Below are 22,677 nucleotides of genomic sequence, written 5' to 3' on the forward strand. Positions count from 1 at the left end.
CCACGATGAGATCTCAGAACACCATGGGAAGACATTTTCTTCTCTTCAGCAGACAAAAAAGCACCACTTCACTTTGGAAATAAAAAGCATGTGAATGCTGAGTTTATTTACTTACTCATTAGTTTGTAAACACTTAGAGCTGCTGAAAACTTGCCTTCACTAGAAATGTTCAAGAGAAAATTAAGAGAATGAAGACAAAGATAGGCAGGCTTACACTTTCTTGGCTGGACTTCTCTTGTATAGCCATAGACAGAAGCAATTTCTCCTGCAACACAGACTGCATTTTAGGGGGATGTCATGGCTTGAGCCAAGGGAGTGACCGGCTGCAGTGACTGCCAGGGCTGGAGTGTGAGTGACCTGCTGCAGTGATGCCAAGGGAGTGGCAGGAGTGGAGAGGAAGATGAGGAGGGTGTGGTGGTGCCCTCAGTCTTCAGGGAAGAAGAAGATCTCTGTTCTCGAGACCCTTGGCCCCAGGGGAGGAGAAAATGGGGGGCACTGTTGTCCCAAAAAGAGAAACTGTTGTTCTTTGCTCCTTGGCAAAGCGTCCTTCAAAGGAACCCTGTGAGCAGTCTCGGTCCATCATGCACGGTGCTGAGAGCACTGGACATGGAAGGAGGATGTCACGATGGCAGATTTTCTCCAGGTGGTGCCGTGTGTGACGCGGAAACCCAAGAGGTGGCAATTGTGTTTCCTGGGGGAGTCTATGGTACAAGAGAGACTCCTCTCTCCCGTGATGGGCTGAGAATTGATTATCTGAGGGCTGGTAACTTGATCAGGAATCCAAGGTTTTGTCTTGTTGTAGATGTCGGCGAACCCAATGGGAAGAATGATGATGTCTAACTCCATTTCAGAATGCTGAATGATTGCTTTATTATAATTATGTTATAATATATTAATATGCTATATAAAAGAGGATACTAAATACTACATGCTACTTTCTCTAACTATCATATCTAACTAACTCACAACTCGTGACCCTGTTCTCCAGAGCCCAGACACAGGTGGATCCAATTGGCTGTCAGGCCCAAACAATCCACCATGATCCAATCAAGCGCTCAATCTGGGTAAACAATTCTCCAAAAACATTCCACAAGAGAAAAACAAGGAGCAGAAATAGAAATTGTTTTCTCTTTAATTTCTCTCTGTGCACCTCAATAAAAAATCCTGAGAGAGAGAGAAATGTGCTGGCCACATTGTCTCACTGTGTTTTGGTGGGAATTGGGTGGGGGGAGGAGGAATGTTTTGGAAGGTTTCCATTCTGAATTCTGTGGGTGTCTTTTATTCTAGTTGTAGGTTAATAAAGTTTTTTTCTTTATTTCTAGGCTCGAGCCTGCTCTGCTCTGTTTCTAGTCGCATCTCACAGCATTCATTTGGAAAAATATCTTTGCATGGGTGCACAGGCATTGCGCCAACGTCCAACCATGACAAAGGGTCAGCAAATATTAAGCAGAAGCCTAAGGAACAAGATGCACTTTAGCCATTTGAAGCTAAGAGAAACGGAAGGTTCCTTGTTAAGATCAGAGGAACAGAACATGTTGATACAATTGGAGCAGCCAACAAAGGACTGTGCGTGCTTCAGAAAGAAAGGTGATAAGTGCAGACAGAATGAGACTGTCGGCCTTCATGGCAGTGAGCCCTGTGGAAGACTCGGAGCCTTCCTCAGTGGCACCACCAGAGTACACTGAATTTTCCATCACGTATGCTAATGATATGAATGACTTCTGAGAAATAATTTGTATAACCACTCCTAACCAAGGAATGTAATAAATTTGCACAAAATGTAACCATGTATTGTGCTGTGCAATGTGCTGAGTGTGTGTGTTAGGAGGAGTGTTGGGAAATCGTAGCTGTACAGAGACGGGGCAACTGGGAGGCTTTTTCAAAGATTTTATTCCATTACCAGTCTTGTAGAAGGGTGAGACATAAGAGATGTAAAGCTTAACGCCATTCTCTAAGAAGCCACCCTATTTCCTGCTTGCAATACCTTAGAAATGTTTTTCAGCCTATTAGCTTTTGTCACACAATGCTGCTAATACTCCGAACACCAATCACCTATTATTTTACCCCATGTGATCTTGCTACAATGCATCTTTCACAGTTCTAGTTCTCAAAATAGCTGGTCTTTTTGCAAGGCCACCTTCTGAAACTTGTTTCTAGTTCAATCTCTCTCTCAACAATGTCATCTCGATTCCATGGCCTCCCTAAGTCAGCACACCTTATCTCAGAGTTTGCATACAGATGTACAAGACTGTGTGAGCTTTCAGCCAGCTTCTGAGAATCCTTTACAAATCCATTTCTCACAGATGAGCAATCCCCCACGTAGCCAGCGCCGCATAAAGCCAATACCCACCTCTCTGAGTCAGTCCCTGTGGTGGCTCTTGGCTCAGTGTTGGAGCCAATCAGTTCTTTTATCAAAATGTTAAAACCAAGTGGTATCTATGAACAAAAACACAGCATCTGGTTCTGGAAAAAAAACCAAAAAAACCAAAAAAAAAAAAACAAACCAAAAAAAACACCCAAAACCCACATTGCTTTTCCTTCCTTCAACCTTTGTATTTCTGGACAAGTTTGTTTTCATGATTGCTGGAGTAGGTACCACACTCTTACATCCACTGCAATTATTGACACAAACCCAATCCCAGTTAGTGCCAGTATCACAACTGCAGGATGTAGCTTAGGTTGGAAAAGCCTGTGGCACTTGGGGACCATCCAAGCAAGTTTTCCTGCCCGTGATTCTCTCCATCCCTCTTCATTTCTTCTAGGACATAACGTGCCTTTTCTGTATTCTGATGGACACTGATCAGTGTCTTCTGACTTGTCTTCTTCTGCTGTTGTAGCACTTTGTGCAGGCCAGGATGTTCCAACAGTTTTTGGAGCATGGTAATGTTCCTTTCAGTTGGAGAAAAGTTGACGTGTAGGCTCTGTAACACAGCTTCTGGTAGGTAATAGTTGAAATCACATCCTGTTAGCAAAGTTACAAGTACCTACTTTTGAGTGCTTGGCAAGCCGGACGTTTTATCTGCTGTTACGGCGTCACAGGGGGTTCTGGAACCCAGACATCCCTGCCTTATCCATACCAGGATGGATTCGGGATCATTGTTGGAGTATATTTCAATGTGACAGACCCTTTGTTCTGGGCTTTCAGAGGGTTACTTGCGCCTTGTCTTGGGGGGTGGCTCATGGTGATGGGGATATCTCGTGGTCATTTGTGCCAGGAAATGTCCCTGTTTCCTAGCCTGGGCCTTCCACGGCTTGGGGGATATCAGGAGAGGTGTCAGCTCCACCTGGGATCCCACAGAGGGTGGGGCTGGCTCTGCCTCTTCCCTTCCAGTGGGGGAATGGGAGGAGCGGCCCTGGGGATGTTGGGCTGTGCATGTTTATCTAGCCGGGGGTATTGATACGCTCTAACTTGGCACTAGAATTGGATCTGCCTGTGAATCCTGATTTTAAAGGGTTAAGATTTCAGCTGATGGTTAGAACCAATTCATATTGAAGTTAGAGACACCAGCGATAGGTTAATGATGATTAGATGCTTAAGCTAAAGCTAATTGTTCTATTACAAGCTCATTTGTAGAAGGAAGTGGAGAAAGTGAACAGGAACATATTGAAACCAGTAGAACAATGCCCAGCAGCTGGACCCTATGTCAGTCCATCACGAAGCAGGGGGCCTTGGATCATGCTAGAGGGTCACAGAGACCTGATGAAGACCTTCCTGACTTCCTCCCTGGGACCACTGGCCCAATTTGAGACCACCGACCCAATTCAAGAGAAGAACTACGCACGCACGAAGGACTAATAACCTCATTTTAATACAAAGCAGGGATGGGAGGTGCTGCGGTTGCACATATGTATTATTTTGGGAAATAAACAGAAGGCAGAAATCCTTGTGCGGCGCGGTCACGCATTTCGGGGACCATCCCCACGGTGCTGCCTGCCGGTGTCACAAACATACCACTTTCTAGCTTTGAGCAGTTAGAGCATTTTTGTCTGTGATTTTTGGTTTTAATGATTCAGTTGGCGAGCCAGCCAGGAGGAGACTCTGCTCTGCTGTGAGACCAGCCCAGGTTGTGGACCCCCTTGGGGCGACCCCAGGGCATTCCTGGAAGAGTGGGCTCCGCTGCCCAGACTGTTCATCCAGGAGCAGACAAGGACCCCTGACTACTAAAACTCCGGTAGGTTTAAAAATTAAAACAGTTTTAAATAGTGACCTGTATAGAGGATGCATGGTCAGGAAAGGCCGTTTGATACGTTGTGGGAGATGTTATAAGAGGCCGTCTGAAGCCCCTCGTTCTCCATTCTGCCTTCCAATTGCCACGAGAAAGAATCCCTTCCCCCACTGCACTTTCCGGCTTAGAACAGGACACAGTGCAGGTGCAACCACTGAACCGTCATGCTCGCTGTTCCGAACAAGGCCTGACAAGAACTTGGCAAGGAGTTGGCAAGGACTTGGCAAAGACCTGACATGGAGCCAGCACGGGACAGCCTGATGCGCGGCCTGCTTCTGATCTCCGTTCCTTAAGCAGAATGAACTTTTGGGGTGACTCCCGTGGTCCTTCATTGAAGACACCTCATCTGCCTCCTTACCACCGTGACAAAGAAAGAATGAGAACTCTCCTCCCAAGGACTGAGACTGAGACCCCTACTATAGGCAGGAGGAGAAATTGGTGGTCTGACCACTAATGACATGACCTGTTTCCCTTCAGTAATTTCAATGGACTTATTCTTCATTGTATTCGTCTTGCTTTGGTGGTTTCTGTGGACTCACTTGTTCCCTCGTGGCGATTACAATGGACTTTCATTGTTCCACTTGTTCCCCCCTCTTTCCTCTGTGGACTATAACTGGACCCCCGAGTCCACCAGAACTTGGAAGACTTCCCCGACACGACAGACGGATCCCCATCGTCCGGACCACTGAGGATCTCGCCTGTGTTGGTAGCTATTCCCATACCCCTCTTCTCTCTCTTTCTCTATCCTTTTATCTCCTTTCTGATCCCCACTATCGCATTTACTGGTTTGGCCCCTAATAAAGGTGCATTTGTTGTGATTAACTGATAGTCCCTTGTTGTTTGCCTTTTTTGCACTTTTGGGATCGGTGAAAAGAACCATCACGACACCCTGCAATAAGCGGATCGTGAGGTTAAAATTGGTGTCACAGACAGGATTTCTGTCTAGACAGAAGGGTTGCAGGTGAAAAGGTACCCACAGTGTCTTTGGAAATTCACAAAGGATCCCTTAGTGCAAAAGGCGGGACACTGTTGTTTTGTTGTTGTTGTGTATGTCTGGTCTGGGAAGGAAGGGACAACTTGCAGAAACTAAGCAGAGCCTCCCAGGCAGATTATTGTCCTTTCACCCACCCAGGGAAGCGAAGGGCGACACAGCGAGGGCTGTGTAGTTTTGTGGAACTTAAGTTTGTACCTCCCTGTTGTGGTTTTGGTCCCTTCACAAAATGAGTGACAATCTTAGTGTTGAAATTAAAGCTGAATTTTATGCACTACTAGCCAAACACAATGCCAAACCTCCTACGGAATGAGAAAAATGGGCACAGAGTAATTGGTTTAACTTAGAAAATGCTATTGATAGAGTGTGTTCATTACGACATGAAACAAAATTCAAACTGGGCAAAAATAAAACTATCTTAGGCTCAGTTTTGGGAGCTTGTCTCATGGCAGCTACAGAAAATCGCTTTGAGCGAAGAAGTGAGGAACATGCTATAATAGACTCCCTTCAAAATCTAGTTGAAATTTTGCAAAAACAGTTCTATGAAGCAAAAAATGTGATCTATGCATTGCGAGCTGCCTTAACAGAGGAACATGTTAAGAAATCACATAATGCTGATTCCTCTACAGAGCTTGAGGAGAAGGAAACTCCTCACATTAAACAAATATATCCTCGTCAAGAACTTGAAGCAGCAAGTAATTGTGGGGAACATTGCTGCCATCACTTGAGACCCTTGATTAAAAGAGAGAATAACTATCTCAGTGATGATGATCTCGACCCTCACATCACAACCAAACACATACCATCACAACTAAACACTGCCACTGAGCTAGCTAAGCTTAAAAGGGAATACGGACACCTTCCACATGAATCAGAAACAGAATATGTTTTCCGGGTGTCCCTCACTGGTGGTGATCAAATTAAATTAACTGAACAGGAAGCCAGTGGGGATTGGGGACATGGTGTCTTCTCAACAACAGGAGATAAACGATTTTAAAATTGGTGTCTTCAAAGTCACTTTGGTACTTGAAGATTGGATTGTGCAGGAAAAAACTAGGAAAGGACTGTAAAATTTTGTCAAAGTTTAGGTAGAGTGAGTAAAAATAAGTAACTGAAATGTCCTATAAAATTACAAATCAGAGGAGACTGAATTTGGTAGAGGTTGCTTGTTCAAAGGGCTCCCCTTGTGAACCCTGGGTTTGTTTTCTCTGTATTCAGTGTAAAAAGTTGTGGTATACACAGACATTTAAGTAGAGAAGGCTGAGAGAGGCACCTTGTCATTTTAAAGAAACAAAGGCTGCTCAGAGAGCTATAAGGATTTTAGTAGCAACTGATCATGAGGAGCAATGAAATAACAAGTTATTTGAGAAAAATGGAAACCAAAAAAAAAAAAAAGGATTTTTAGTAGACATGGGGGCAACTTACTTAGTGTGAAATAAAGCCTTAATGTCAATAACAGATGATTATGCCATGGTAAGGGGAGCTACTTGGCCAATCTGAAAGAGCATATTTTTGCAAACGATCAAAATATAACCTTGGAAAGCAAGTGGGCATTTATAGGTTTGTCTAGCAGTTGAAAACAAAAGATAGGGAGATTATTTGGGAAGTAAAGGAAAATAATGGATCAGGTATCTCCTGAGGTGTGGGCTTCTAATATACCAGGGAGAGTAAAGAATGCACCCCCAGTGCAAGTTAAGCTTAAAAAGGGGGAAAGAACCAGTTAAAAAGTTAAACAATATCCCTTAAAGAAGGAAGACCGAGAAAAGATTAGCCAAGTAATGAAAATGTTTTTACGGACAGAGCTATGAAAAGAGTGTCAGTTTGAGTTCAATACTCCTTTTTTACCTGTTCAAAGGCCTGATGGATCATACTGAACAGTACAAGATTTAAGAGCTGTTCATAAAACAACTGAGGATTTATAGCCAGTGGTTGCCAAGCCCTGCACTTTGTTAACCTGTTTAACACCTGAATTAACCTAGTTTACTGTTTCGATCTGAAGGGTGCCTTCTTTTGCCTCCCTCTCCATGAAGCCAGCCAGAAAATGTTTGTCTTCCAATGAGAGAATCCCAAGAGTGGGCGGAAGACTCAGCTCACATCGATGGTATTAAGAACAGCCCCAGGATATTCGGAGAGCAGCCTACAAGAGATCTGGAGTCCTGGGAAGCTCCATCAGAGGAAGGACAGCTGCTGCAGTGTGTATGGCCTCCGGGTAACTACCTGATCCCAAGAGGCGTGTGTGGACTAGGCGGTGAGCCTCTAGAAGGCAAAAATCCTTGTGTGGCACGGTCACGCATTTCGGGGACTGTGTAATAAACATACCACTTTCTAACTTGGACTAGTTAGAGAGTCTTTGTCCTTGAGTTTTGGTTTATATGGTTCACCACCAAAAGGAAAGCGGCTCCAGTTTCCCGTAGCTGAACTGCCAGGTATGATGATGATGATGATGATGATGATGACATGTCTGATCCCCATGAAGGAACCTCCAAGACATGTGCCCAAAGGAAGAAGGATAACCAGGCTTAGAGGGGCCCTGCTTCCAGCCAGTTAGAGGCAAGGGAAAACCATGTTTTGTGGACTGTGTGGATTCCTTGGCCTGGCACATCTGAAGCACAAGAATATAAAGCTTTGGTCGATACTGGTGCGCAATGCACATTAGTCCCATCGAGACATGCGGGGGCAGAATCTGTCTCTACTGCTGGCATGACAGGGGGATCACAGGATTTTCCTTTAGTGGAAGCTGATGTGAGCCTGACTGGAAATGAGTGGAAGAAACACCCTATTGTGACTGACCCAGAGGCCCCATGTATTTTGGGCATAGATTGCCTCCGAAGTGGTTATTTCAAAGCTCCAAAAGGACTCAGGTGGGCATTTGGGAGAGCAGCTGCAGTGACAGAGGGCGTCCAGCAATTGAACACCTTGCCTGGACTGTCCGAGAATCCATCTACAGGAGGACTTCTGAAGGGAGAAGAGACACAGGTACCAATTGCCACCTCAACAGTGCATCGCCGACAGTACAGAACAACTCGAGATGCTGTGGTTCCCATCCATAAGATGATGCCAGAGCTGCAGAGCCAAGGGGTGGTCAGCAAAACCCACTCACCCTTCAACAGCCCCATTTGGCCTGTGTGTAAATCTGAAGGAGAATGGAGATTGACAGTGGACTACTGTGCATGGAATGAAGTGACACCACGGCTGAGCACTGCTGTGCCAGACATGTTAGAGCTCCAGTAGAAGCTGCAGTCCAAGGCTATCGATGTTGCCAATGCCTTTTTCTGCATTCCTCTGGCAGCAGAATGCAGGCCTCAGTTTGCCTTCACGTGGAGGGCAGTGCAGTATACCTGGAACCGACTGCCCCAGGGCTGGAAGCACAGCCCCACCATCTGCCATGGACTGATCAAGGCTGCACTGGAAAAGGCTGAGGCTGCAGAACACCTGCAGTATATTGATGACATCATTGTGTGGGGGAACACAGCCGCAGAAATGTTTGAGAAAGGAGAGAAAATCATCCGCATCCTCCTGGAAGCTGGTTTTGCCATCAAAAAGAGCAAAGATAAGGGACCATCTTGTGAGATCCAGTTCCTGGGAGTAAAGTGGAAAGATGGACGGCATCAGATTCCTCCGGATGTCATCAACAAGATCGCAGCAATGTCTCCTCCAACCAATAAGAAGGAAACACAAGCTTTCCTAGGCTCCATAGGTTTCTGGAGAATGCATATTCCTCAGTATAGTCAGATCCGGAGGCCTCTTTACCTGGTCACCCACAAGAAGAAAGATTTCCAGTGGGGCCCTGAGCAGCAGCAAGCTTTTGCCCAGATTAAGCAGGAGATCACTCATGTAGTCGTCCTTGGCCCAGTCAGGACGGGACCAGAGGTGAGGAGTGTGATCTACTCTGCAGCCGGGAGCCATGGTTTGTCCTGGAGCCTTTGGCAGAAGGTGCCTTGGGAGACTCAATGCCCACCACTGGGATTTTGGAGTCGAAGCTACAGAGCGTCTGAAGCCAACTCCACCCCAAGAGAGAAGGAAATCTTGGCTGCCTACGAAGGAGTCCAAGCCGCCTCAGAGGTGATTGGTACAGAAGTACAAGTCCTCCTGGTACCCTGACTACCAGTGCTGGGGTGGATGTTCAGAGGAAAGGTTCCCTCCACCCACCATGCCACCAGTGCTACATGGAGCAAGTGGATTGCTCTCATCACGCAGCACGCTCGTATTGGCAAACTGAATCGCCCTGGGATTTTGGAAGCAATTACAAATTGGCCTGAAGGTGAAAATTTTGGTGTCACAGATGAAGAACAAGTGACAAGGGCTGAAGAAGCTGCACCATACAAGCAACTGCCAGCAGAAGAAACACGCTACGTTCTTTTCACTGACCGTTCCTGTCGCATCGTAGGGATGAATTGGAAGTGGAAAGCAGCTGTATGGAGCCCCACACGACAGGTCACAGAGGCCACTGAAGGAGAAGGGGGATGAAGCCAACTTGCGGAACTCAAAGCCCTTCAACTGGCCCTGGACAATGCCGAAAGAGAGAAGTGGCCATAGCTCTAGCTCTACACTGATTCATGGATGGTAGCCAATGCTCTGTGGGGAGGGCTGGAGAGGTGGAAAGAGGCTAACTGGCAGCGTAGAGGAAAACCAATTTGGTCTGCTGAAGAACGGGAAGACATCGCTACCCGGGTAAGGAAGCTACCTGTGAAAGTTGTCCACGTGGATGCCCATGTTCCCAAGAGTAGAGCTAATGAGGAGCACCAAAACAATCAGCAGGTAGAGCAGGCTGCAAAGATAGGGGTGGCAAAGATAGACTTGGATTGGCAACACAAGGAGAGTTATTCCTAGCTTGATGGGCCCAGGAGGCCCCAGGCCATCAGGGCAGAGACGCCACCTGTAAGTGGGCACCTGATGGAGGGGTGGATTTAACCATGGACAGTATTTCTCAGGTTATCCAGGACTGTGAGACATGTGCTGCCATCAAGCAGGCCAAGCGAGTGAAGCCCCTGTGCTATGGTGGGTGGTGGTCCAAGTACAGGTATGGGGAGGCCAGGCAGATTTACTACATCACACTGCCCCAGACACGCCAAGGCAAGCGCTACGTGCTCACCATGGTAAAAGCCACCACGGGATGGTTGGAAACCTAGCCTGTGCTTCACAATTCTGCCCATAGCACCATCCTGGGCTTTGAAAAGCGGGTCCTTTGGAGGCATGGTACCCCTGAGAGGATTGAGTCAGACAATGGGACTCATTTCAAGAACAGCCTGATCAACACCTGGGCCAGGGAACATGGCACTGAGTGGATGTCCCGTATCCCCTATCATGCACCAGCTGCAGGCAAAGTGGAGAGCTACAATGCACTGTTCAAAACCCATGAAAGCATTGGGTGGGGGATCTTTCAAAAATTGGGAGCTGCATATAGCAAAGTCCACCGGGTTAGTTAACACCCGAGGTTCCACCAACCGAGCAGGTCCTGCCCGTTCTGAGTCCCTGAATGTAGTAGACAAAGTCCCAGTGGTACATGTCAGAGGTTTGTTAGGGAAGACAGCGTGGATCAATTCTGCCTCGAGTACAAACTCATTCATGGCGTTGTCTCTGCCCAGGGACCAGACTGCACGTGGTGGATAATGCAGAGAGATGGAAAAACACGATGTGAACCTCAGGGTGATCTGATTGTGGGGTGAGACTCAGATGCAAATATCACAGTTTGCGGGATGTTACTGCCACCGTCTGTACATTAAACCACACAGACATGAGATAGAAAGAAATGCGTAAGTGTTGAAGGTCTGAGCAGGTGAAAGATGGAGTTGGAGTGAGTAAAAAGAAAGTGGGGAATCCTGCAGCTCTGAAGTCTGGTGCCTGGATTCAGTTGTCCGGTCTGGGGATATGATGGGGGCATAATGGGTGTTGCTTGTAATTTTTTGGGTGGGACAGATGGAAGTTTTTACGTGAATAAAATGCATGATGTTTGGTAGTAAGTTAAGGATATAAGTTGACGGGGATAAGGGGTGGAATGCCCTAGGGTGACGTTATGATGCTTGTATCCCCAGTCGTGTGTTCTCTTTATGCTGGATATTATATTCTGTGCCTTCAAGGCTGGCTCTGAGAGCGAAGGCGGGGAGAAGAAGAAGCACGGAGTTTTGTTATCGGCCTGCACTCACTGCTCCACATTCTGCTGGAACACAGAACTGTTGTGTTGTCTCGGCACGGATGGGGCAGCAGAGGGCCCTCCTTTGCTTTTTAGTTAGTTTAGCTAGCTGAGGCAGAGAATTTTTCCCTGCACTGTTTTTTTCCTTTCCTTTTTCTTGGAACTGTTCGAACCTGCTCCTGACTGGGACCCGGGGAAACACCGAGAGCTCGCACTTTGTGGCCTACTCGGGGCAGCAGCCTTTCCCAGGGCCAGAGGGACTGAGAACAGAGCAACCACCCACCGGAGAGATTTTCTGAATTTGTCATCCCATCAGAGCGGCAAATGAGTTTTCTCATCTGGTATTGTTCACTTTTTATGGTAGCACTGCTTTGCCTCTTAAAATTAACAGGTTTTTTTCCACTTCTCTCCAGAAGGAGATTTTTTTCACGAAGCACTTGGAGGGAGGGGCCGTGTGGGTTTGTTTTCTGGGGGAACCCCTTTTGGAGGTTTTCTCCCAAATCTGCCCTAAACCAGGAGACACTCGGTCAGATCCAGCAGTGTTCCTGTTCAGCCTGAGCTCAGCAGACTGATTGGACAGGAGCCACTGGTGCATGTCCCCTCAGTGAACCTCATGTCCCTCAGTGCCCCAGGTCCCCTCAGCAGCTCTTGGGACACCCACCTTTCACTCAGCGACCCTCACAGCCTGTCAGCGAACCGCGGGGCAGCAGCCACCCACCCCCTCAGTGACTCAGCCCCAGGAGAGTGGGTCATGCTGGCCTGGGGCCTGCAGCAGGCAGAAAGCCACTGGGGCGGGAAAAAGGCTCTGCTCTGCTCACAGCGTGGGCTGAGGGCCGGCAGAGCTCCATTTCCCCCTTGAGATGTCAGAGACAGGGCCTTTCACCCTCCTGATAGGGCTGCCCCTCTCTGCAGGCAGCCAAAGCAGCACGAGGGCAAAAGGCCAACGACAGCAAAGCAAAGACCCAGCCCTGCACACAGGGAGGTGACCCAAAGCAAAGCCAGCCTGGCACCCTGAAGGTGCCCGCTGCACTCTCGTGTGTCCCTGCCCTGGGAATGCCAGCAATGCCCTTTGCCCAGAGGGCCTTTCTGTGGCCCCTCTTGGGCTCAAAGCTGCTGCTCTTCTCACTCAATAATGTCTAAACCCACAGAGCTTGGCATCCCCCACGGCAACAGCAACAAGACTCAGCAAGCAGGCAGTCAAGCTCGGTGCCTAAGGCTGAGGGGCCAGGGACTCCAGTCTCAGCACAGCGAGGGCACACGCCCAGCCCCACAACTGCTGGCCTCACAGCCCTGAAAGGCCGGCACCAGGGTTCCACGCCTGATTCCAGGGAGTCCCTCCAACCGCCCACTGAGGAAGCGCCAGAGCAGCCGGGTGCCAGGAACAAGGCGGCTGCCTGGGGGCTGCTTGTGGCCTCTGACACCCAATTGCTCAGGGCTGCCCACTGCCCCAGCCCCTCCGGGTCTCCCCCAGCCCGGCCAACCTGCCCGGCAGCAGCGCCGCAGCCCCACAGCAGCTCCAGGGGAGCCCATCAAGAGGCACCTCAGAGCCCTCAGCAATCCAGCCAGCAACACACGGGCAGGAGGACACGGATGGCGCTTCCTGCCTGGGACAGGCCTTGTGGCCATCTCCAGGCACCGCTCTCGCAGGGATCCCTGCGGCTCCGGCCCTGCCCACCCGCTCTGTGGGCAGCACAAAGGCTTCAGCACAACCCCCAAAGGCCAGGGGGCTTCTGGCCATTTTCTCTGCAACACTGCACGCCTGGGAAAATTGCTGAGCCCAAGCACCATTTTCCCACTCTTCCCCTATGTCCTGGGCACCCTGGGCAGCAAAAGAAAGAGCCTGGGAGTCTGTCCATTGTAATACAGCCTATATTTACATACTAAAGGAAAACACAACGAAGGAAAGAGCAATTTTGAAGAAAAAAAAATCCCTGCTGGCTCAGGAGGCCCCAGCAAAGACAGCCTCCTGGATCAGCCCTCCACAGAGCCCCAGCAGCCCAGCCAGCCGAGCCGCGACAGACGAGGTCGTGTCTTCCATGCCCGGCGCAGCTGATCTCGCAGCCTCTGGAACATTGGGATGGGAGCCTGGTCTTCTGCCTTCAGTATGCACAATGACTGAATTGCCAGGCTTCCAACGCTGACGCTGATGTCATTAGCCATTCCTTCAAGGGCTGAAAGAGAGAGGATCAGAGCCATGGCCAGATCCTGGATCAGCAGAGAGACGAGGAGAGCCCCATGCCAGGGCCATCCCAGCCAGTTCTTGCCATGGTCAGGAGGGAGTAGGAACCAACAGGATCAGGCCGAAGCTGCGGGCCAGGAATCCCCCACGTGTCCCTGAAATCTCTGTGTGCTCTGCCCAGGCCAGCCCTGCTCCGCACAGGGAGCAGAGCCCTCTGCAGCCGGGGCAGGGATGGCAGCTGCCCCCGCCAGCCCCCGCTGTCAGCCCGCTGCCCTCACTCACCCTCAGAGATCAGCTGGAGCTCTCCCTGCTGCCCCCTCAAGCTCCGCCCGGCCATCCCTGTGAACACAGAGCCTGTCACGGCCCAGTGGCACAGCTCCCTGCCAGCGGCGCTGCCAGCCCTGTGGCCACACGGCCTCTTGGCCCGGCAGGGCTCAGCCCGGGCCCTTGCCGCACGCTGCCGCCCAAGGGCACGGCTGCCGGAGGGCGGCAGCAGTGCCCAGGCCAGGCGGGGCTCCACGGCGCCGGGCCCGGATGGCGCTGCCGGGGCAGCAGGCGGGGCTGGGGCCGAGCTGCGGCGGGGCGGGGAGGGAGCCCGGGCTCCTGGCTCACCCATGAACCTGACGGCCGCCTCTCGCAGGGGCCCCTGTGGGCTCTGCAGGTAGGGCCGGGCCCGGCGCAGGTGCTCGGCCGCTCGGCTCCTGTCCTCTGCCAGCTGGAGAGAGCGGCAGCAGGGAAGGGTTGGCGCGGGCTCAGCCCCTGGCCCGGGCGCTCCCTGCGCCCGGCCCCGGCCTCCCCTGCCCGCACAGCCCTGAGGCCCGGCCAGCAGCCGCTGGCGCCGGGCTCTGGAGGGGGCAGAGGGCCGGCTGCTGCCCGGGGAGCCGCGGTGCCGCCCCGCAGCCCCGCCGGGCCGGGGCTCCATCGGCACCCGGCTGGGGCCCAGGGGAGCCTGGAGAAGAGCCCGCGCGGCCTCTGGTTGCAGCAGCGGGCAGGGACACAGCTGCCAGCCCACACACTGAGCACCGCGCTCAGGGCGCTGCTCCAGGCTGAGCCTGGGGCTTCCAGGCCGTCCTTACCAGGCAGTTGGCGAAAATCCAGAGTTTCTCCTTTTTCACCAGTTTCTCGAGATCTCTCCTTCTCAGGAACTCGGCCACACAAATCAGTGTTTCCCGAGAAGCCTGGAGAGCAGCAGAGACACGGAGATGGCCCCACAGCCCAGGGCCCAGGACCCGCGTCCCTGTGCCAAGGCCTGGAGGAGGCTGCAGCCCGCCAGGCGCCAGGGCAGGAGGCAGCCGAGCCCCCTCCCAAGGGGACAGCAGCAGCCCACGAGTCCTCACCTCTGCCACACGCTGATTCTCATCATGGCAGTGGAAGAAGAGTGGCAGCAGGCTCTGGTGCACAGGCCTTTCCAAGGGCTTTTCTCCCTTTTCCAAAAACCCCATCATGTCTTGAAAGAGTTTTATGGAGAGCAGCTGTACCTGGCTATTTTCCTATATGAAGAAAAGGGAAAAATACCTCCGCTTTGGCTCCTCCAGGCCTGCCTGGGCACAGGCCTGGAACTCCACAGGGCACCAAGTTTCCAGGCAGCACCCAGTGACTGTGGCTGGGGGCACAGAGCCTTACATGGTCAAAGAGTGGCAGGAGCGCCTTAGCCAGCTGCAGGGCAATGGGAGTTGAGATCAGAATGGATTTGTGCAAGAATATAAAGCTGAGTGTGATGAGTGTCAGCCCAGCTATCTCTGCATCACTGTCCCACAGTAGGTCCATGAGGCTTTCAGTCAGGCGCCACATCTTTTCAGCCTGTGTGGAACACAAGTTTTTGAAAGACCACCCTGCTGCTGCAGGGCCTGGAGGCCAAAGGCCTGTCCCGAGGCACTGGGGAAGCCGAAACGGGAGAGCTGGGAGCAGCTGCCCCAGCGCCTGAAGCCAAGCCCAAGTGACTGCGTTCCCAGCGCAGCTTCAGCCGCTGCCCCCTCTCACCATCGAGGGATCGTCAATGAGCTCGAGAAGGGCCCTGAGCGCCAGGCGACGCCTCTCCCTGCACTCGCTCTGCAGGTACCTTGATGAAACCTCCACAACACTGTCACCACATTCACTTGAATCTAGGCACTCGAGGACCTGAAAGGCACAGGGCAGTGACAGGGGACCGGCCGGCAGGAGCCCAGAAGCGCACAGGGCTGGGCCCAGGCAGCAGCACAGGGCGTGGGCACCGTCCCAAGCAGCTGCGGCTACGAGAGGGCAGAGAGCTGGGAGGCAGCTCAGCGAGGCAGCACTGGCCAACAGGCTCACCTCCACCAGGAAGGCCAGGGCAGGCAGATCCCAGCGTGGCTTCTGTGTGCTAAGCAGCCAGAGGAGGTGGAGTGCAATACTGGAACACAACTCAAGAGAAGCATGGCGCATCTCCCTAGGAGGGCGAAAAAGGGACCAGGACCCTGAAGAAATCTCTCCCAGGACAGGCTCACAGAGGTCTGGTCTTCCACCAAGGGACCTGGGCCACTTAGGAGGTGTCTCCTTCTGTGCTCTCTCCTCTCCCAGCCTTTTCCAGTCTGCTTGGCAGTCCCTCGGTGAAGAGGCCCTCTGGCCCACGACCACGGGGACTGTGTGGGGCACCCCAGGCGCAGAGCACAAATGTCAGAGGCAGCGGGGAGAAGGGGGTCTCACCTGGCCAGCAGACCCACGGCATAGTGGTGGGTGTCAGCACAGAGCAGCGTGTCCCAGCCACACCTGCGTTCCATTGACACCACCACATCCTTGTACTGCTTTTGGCACAGCAGGGACTTCAGGGTCCGCACTGCAAATCTGTGTGCAGAGCAAAGCCCAGGTCACACTGGGAGCACTGGGTCTTGCCCTGGCAGTGTGGCAGGGACAGAAGGACTGGGAGGAAGCACCTGTTGGGGCTGGTGGCAAGGCCGTGTTGCTCCTGGCATCCCTTCCAGAAGGTAAGGACCTTCTTTGGCATCTGTTCAGTGCTGAAGAACACTTGGAAGAGCAGATGCACAAATAGGCGGGGGAGATACGCTGTCGCTATACGTGGGACACGGGGCTCCTGGAGGATCTTCCACATCACCACAGTTGCCTGCAAAGAACAAAGCCCCCTGAGACAGCGCTCAGTGCCGAGGTGTCCGTGTGACAGGGCCCGAGCGTGGCAGGGAGAGGCCCAGAGAGACAAAGGGGGAGCAGCGGGACCGGTGGCCCTGCAGCTGCCCCTAGGCCAGGTTTCAGGGCAGTGCCTGAGGCAGGGAAATGCAGTGGGGAAGGAGGAAGGAGAGCTGCTGGAGAGGCGGCCTTGGGGCCAGCAAAGGCCACTGGCAGAAACTCACAGCCAGGGCAAAGACACCCGTTTTGTCCCCATCCGAGGTGCACGTGCTGTACTCTGGCCAGCTCCCCAGCACATCCAGGAGAATCAGCTGCACCAGCTTCGCAGTCCTGGGTGAGCACATGATGGTCTTCCACATGGCCATGGCAGCTCTGTGGGGTTAGAGCTCTGTCTCAGGGGGTCTCAGGCACAGCACCGTGGCCTGGGCATGGCCCCTGAGGGGCAGCAAGGGAGCATGGCAGCAGGCTTGGGGGGCTGACATGCCAGGGCTGGGAAAGGGAGCAGCCAGAGGGCCCTGGAAGTCTCTGTTGGTCAGACACCTGGGACAGGCTGTACAGGGTGATGGGCTGGGGGGAGCCCTGAGCCCTCTGGGCAGGTGGGCCCCATACCTGTCACAGGATGGGGCCACACGCAGGAGTGTCATTACTGCGTCATTTGGCTGCACTTTGGTGAGATGCAGCAGGGTGTTGTCCAGCCTGTGCTCAGCAGAATCATTGGCCGTGAGCCACTGGTGGATGTATCTCACCATGGCAGGCACCTGCAGAAGGCACAGGGCAATTTGGAAAGCTGCCAGAAGTGAGCAACGTTCCCAGTGTCCCCAGAGAAGTGCTTCCCTTCCCACCGCAGTGCGATGGCCTCAAAGACTCACAGGGACCAACACTAGTGGCTTGGGAAGCCATGTGACTCATGAGGGAATTGAAGCCTGGCCACAGGCTGCTTACTTGCTCTGGTCTGAAAACACCCCTCTCCACAAGCAAATCCAGCAGGGCAGCACTGGTCTCATGTTTGAGGACCTCTGAGTATTCTCTGAGCCCAGCGCCCCTCGAGATGGTCTCTTCCTGCCGAATGCTCTTGATGAATTTGCAAACGAGCTGTAGGAGAAGGGCAAGAAGCCAGGGATGTTGCATGGAGTGCTCCACACACGGTGCTGGGCTGAGCAGTGACAGCAGGCCCAGCCCAGGTGGGGATGGCTGCAGGTACCTGCGCTGCTCTGCGGAAGCGGCCACGGGTGGATTCCTGCTCTTGTTTGTGGTCCAGGGCTGCATCTGGCAAGGAGTGAGCAGAGCCAGAGCTGAGGGGCTGCGGGAGAGGCCGGAGAACACAGCCCGGCCCTGCTCTCCCCAGGCAGGGACAACCCTGGGATGCCCCAGGGGGATGGAGCACGGCCCCTGTGGGGTGTCTGCCAGGCCCCTCTTCCATCGTGTCCCCAGGCTGGTCCCCAGAGGCTGGGATGGGTTGGGAAGGGATGGGATCGGATGGGATGCAATGGGATGCAAAGGTATGTGATGAAATCCAATGGGAGAGGATGGAAGAGGATGCAGTTGGATCCGATAGGATGGGATAAAGCTCGTTGCAGGCACCAGCCCTGGGGCCCAGCTCTGCCACTCACCCTCCTGCGGTGGATGGAACGGCACCACCTTTTCAGTCTCCTGTGCTGGGGCAGCTCCAGGGCCTTCTTCCTCCTCCTCCACCCAGGCCAGCTTGGGCACTCTCGGGGGTCTCTTCTCCATTTCAGTCACTGGATTTTTGGGAAATTGCAGGAGAGATGCCTCAGAAAATCTCCATGTCAGCAAGTCCTGCAGTTGTGCCTGGGAGGCACCTTCCAGAGAGAAGCCTCAGGAAGGCTACAGGACAGCAAGCCCTGCCCTCTGGTCTCAAGGGCTCCTGCCACAAGGACAGGAGACTCCTGTCAGGGATTGTGGTCTGGCCTCGAGGGCACTGGCGGCAGGGCTGGGAGATGCCTCAGAAAAGCTCCAGGGCACCAAGTCCCACCCTCTGCCCTCAAGGGCACCTGCAGAACAGAAGCCTCGGGAAGGCCACGGGTCACCAAGTGCTGTGGTGTGGCCTCGAGGTCAGCTGCAGGAACAACGCCTCAGAAAAGCTGCGGGTTGGACACGAACAAGTGAGCTGTGAGGGGACTCCTCACGGCACTGCTCTGTCCCGTCCTGTCCCGTCGCCTGCTCTGAGCACTGTGGCGTGCTCTTGGCACCACCAGCTGCTGTGTCACCACGTGTCACAAAGGGCCCTTGGACACCCGATTCCATTGCAATTCCACGGTGACCGTGCGGCACCATGTCACAAAGGACCCTTGGAAACACTGTCACCTGCCCTGGGGCCGCCCCCAGCCCACCCAAAGTGGCCCAGGTTGGAAGGAATCCCTGACCCCAAGTGTCTGAGACAGCCCAACAGGATTCTGGGATGTGCCCCTGGGGACAGCAGCTCAGGGATGCCCTGGGAGGCTTCATTTGTGTAGAACACGGGTCCAGAGTTCCCTGCTTCCCCATGCAGATGAACACATCTCTGTCATCTGTCAGTTCATGCTTGTCATCTCCCCAAGTTCTAGAAAGTTCCTTGTTCTCAATAACCCCATTGCTTCCCTCCACAAACCACTCCTCCCCTTCTCCCTCATTGCTTGGGGTTATGTCACCCCATCCCTGCTCATCCCTGAAGCCTTTTTCCCATTGGACAGTGTGTACCCTAAGCACTCCCATCCCTCCCCAGTTCTATACCCTGGCCCATCCTTCCCCAGTTGCTCTTGGAGCTGTCTCCCTCTGCGTCTGGTTGTCTCCCTGCTCCTGTTCCTGCTTCCTTCCTCCTTCCACCTGTCCTCAATAAAGCCACGTGGATTTCAGCAGCACGAGAGTCCTCCTGTCTTTTGGTGGGGCTACATTTCTCTATCTGGGCACCTGTTGATCAGGCAGCAGCGGGTCACCCTGCAGGACGCGGTCCGGGGCAGCCCGTACAGGATCTTTAGGAACGGCTCGGAGCATCAGCAAAGCCTGCCCTGCTCTGCGGGCTCAGGGCAGCACAAGGAGCCCCCAGGGCTGCCGACGCAGCCGCGCTGGGAAGGGCATGGGGCCTTCCACGGAAGCTGCCACGGCCTCCTTGGGACACGTCCCGGCTGGTGGCCGTCCTAAACCCGCGGCTGTGACAGGGACAAGGAACGTGTGGGCCAGGGCACGAACGCTGCTCTGAGCCCTGGGGCCCGGGGAGCGCTGACATCAGCAGGTGTGGCAGAGTCCCCGCCCAAGCAGCCCTGCCACCCCCCGAGCCCTGGCAGCGCTGGTGCCCGTCTCCTGCCCCAGAGACCGGTGCCCCTGGGGGGCTTCTGTGCCACAGGGAGCCAAAGCCCACGTGCATCGGGGGCTGCTGGCAGGAGCAACTGGAGCAACTGCTGGCAACACGTGGTATCTGTCAGGAGCTCTTACTCCATGCTGGAATTATTTTCTCATTGAAGTCATTTCCTGCAGCACAAAAACTTCTTTACCATGAAGACACAGAAGAATCTGGCATTAAAGAATCCCCTATTAAGGAATGCTTTAGTTTCCATTGCTCAACTCAAGTAGTTCCAATAAGTTGCAAACTTCCCAAATTAATTGGAATTGCCTAAGAACGTTTTGAGAAACGACACTCACTTTTAAAATTTCAAAGGTTTATTAAACCTGAACAAAAATACAACAAACAACTGAATAAGGAAAGGGCTGGGAGTCTCCATGACCAGTACTCATCTGCAAAATGGATACTCTGCCTTTTATACCCTTAGCCCTTCCCAAGGTTTTGTCAGTCAACTCTTTCTCTGCTGTCCGTCAGTGAGATTACTTTCTTACATCTTGATTGGAGGTCAGGTGTTGCCATGCCACACCTCCTAGTAACAAGCTCTCCCTCCTCTGAGAGCCCCGACCAGTGACACCAATTCAGGGGGGAAGGGAAAGAGGACTATGGGGAGAACATGGAAAAATAACAGAACTCTACATACTTCTCTTCACGTCCACATAATATTCATCTCTGAATTGTGAGAGCCAACTCTTGCCTTAGTCATTTATAACAAATGAAAGATTTTCAAGTTTGCTTCCCATCGCAAAGCAGCAACTCATTTGCCTTAACGTCAGCCATTGAGAGTCACTTTAGAAAACATAACACGGAGGCAAAAAAAATAAAAGCCATCCATTGGTTTTCAAATCTGAGTCTGGCTCTCAGCGGCCACGGGATGGAGGTTCGCCGACGAGCTGTCCCGCCTGTGGCCGAAGGGCAGACACGCGAGTGGCCGTCCCCAATTCTCTGCCGAGACTGTTGCGCGTGGCGGTGATTGCTGTGGCGTGGGCAGCACAGCAAAGGCACAGGGCACGAGGAAAGAGAGGCAGAGGAATAAGGGAAGGACACTTGTCTGAATCTCCAAGGATTTAATTCCCAAAGGGGGGCAGAGCAAGTGCCAAATCTGAACATGAAAGGACTCCTTTTAAAGGGTAGAGGGAACACGGGGAGTACACAACCTTTGACCAAGAGGAGGGCATCAGGGGAGGGGTGCAGGGTAAGAGCTCCCCAGTAGAAGCCAACACGGGGAGGGAGCAAACCCTACAATCCAATTCTGCTTTGAGGAAGGGATGAAAGACAGGGAACACTCCGGAACCAAAGCAGTGTGCTATCTTTGACAGACAGGGGTAAGACAAGGCAACAAGGGAGGCATACAGGGAGACTGACAAGTAGATTGACATACATTTTGGTGGGGAAAACTGTGGTAAACAACTCAGGACTGAACCATTAGGGAGGCCAAACTGGGTACATAGAATGAACCATTACAAACTTAGAAGAAGGAATATTCAAACATACTACAGAAGAACAAACTGTGAAATAACAGACTACCACACACCTGGAAATTTGATCTCATGTGCCGGCAGTACGCCGGCAGAGGAGAAAGAGAAGCGGAGGGGGGAAGGTGCCCAGCCGTGGGAGTTCTGGGCAGCCAAGACTTCAGTCATCCTGGGAGCCCGAGACTTTTAACCCCTTCTTGGATAGAGAAAACTTGGTGAAACATTAATCCTCCTTGCTCGGAAAGAGAAGAGAGACTGCCTGGGATCTGAGATGTTAGAAGAAGAAATCCTAAGTGGGAGGAGATGATGGAGCAGGCTTGGCTGGACTTTTCTTGTATAGCCATAGACAGAAGCAATTCCTCCTGCAACACAGACTGCATTTTAGGGGGATGTAATGGCTTGAGCCAAGGGAGTGACTGCCAGGGCTGGAGTGTGAGTGACCTGCTGCAGTGATGCCAAGGGAGTGGCAGGAGTGGAGAAGAAGATGAGGAGGGTGTGGTGGTGCCCTCAGTCTTCAGGGAAGAAGAAGATCTCTGTTCTCGAGACCCTTGGCTCCAGGGGAGGAGAAAATGGGGGGCACTGTTGTCCCAAAAAGAGAAACAGTTGTTCTTTGCTCCTTGGCAAAGCGTCCTTCAAAGGAACCCTGTGAGCAGTCTCGGTCCATCATGCACGGTGCTGAGAGCACTGTACATGGAAGGAGGATGTCACGATGGCAGATTTTCTCCAGGTGGTGCCGTGTGTGACGCGGAAACACAAGAGGTGGCAATTGTGTTTCCTGGGGGAGTCTATGGTACAAGAGAGACTCCTCTCTCCCTTGATGGGCTGAGAATTGATTATCTGAGGGCTGGTAACTTGATCGGGAATGCAAGGTTTTGTCTCACTGTGTTTTGGTGGGAATTGGGTGGGGGGAGGAGGAATGTTTTGGAAGGTTTTCATTCTGAATTCGGTGGGTGTCTTTTATTCTAGTTGTAGGTTAAAAAAGTGTTTTGCTTTATTTCTAAGCTCCAGCCTGCTCTGCTCTGTTTCTAGTCGTATCTCACAGCATTCATTTGGAAAAAATATCTTTGCATGGGTGCACTGGCATTGCGCCAGCGTCCAACCATGGCAAAGGGTCAGCAAATATTAAGCAGAAGCCTAAGGAACAAGATGCACTTTAGCCATTTGAAGCTAAGAGAAACGGAAGGTTCCTTGTTAAGATCAGAGGAACAGAACATGTTGATACCATTGGAGCAGCCAACAAAGGACT

General features: G+C 52.4%; 1 protein-coding gene across 1 annotated transcript in view; it reads right to left on the reverse strand.

Annotated features, from left to right (window-relative positions):
* Positions 1–21,614, reverse strand: part of LOC128809697 (uncharacterized) — a 60,809-nt gene extending 39,195 nt beyond the window's left edge. Inside the window, exons 1-3 of the mRNA XM_053981877.1 lie at positions 21,491–21,614; positions 18,233–18,361; positions 17,824–17,888 (exon numbers count right to left, since the gene is read on the reverse strand). Coding sequence (XP_053837852.1) covers positions 17,824–17,888; positions 18,233–18,361; positions 21,491–21,599 — 303 coding nt within the window. The 5' untranslated portion in view covers positions 21,600–21,614. The remainder of the gene's footprint in view (positions 1–17,823; positions 17,889–18,232; positions 18,362–21,490) is intronic.
* Positions 21,615–22,677: the final 1,063 nt, after the last annotated feature.

Source organism: Vidua macroura, chromosome 7 (genome assembly GCF_024509145.1).
Source record: "Vidua macroura isolate BioBank_ID:100142 chromosome 7, ASM2450914v1, whole genome shotgun sequence".
In the NCBI taxonomy this organism is placed as follows: Eukaryota; Metazoa; Chordata; class Aves; order Passeriformes; family Viduidae; genus Vidua; species Vidua macroura.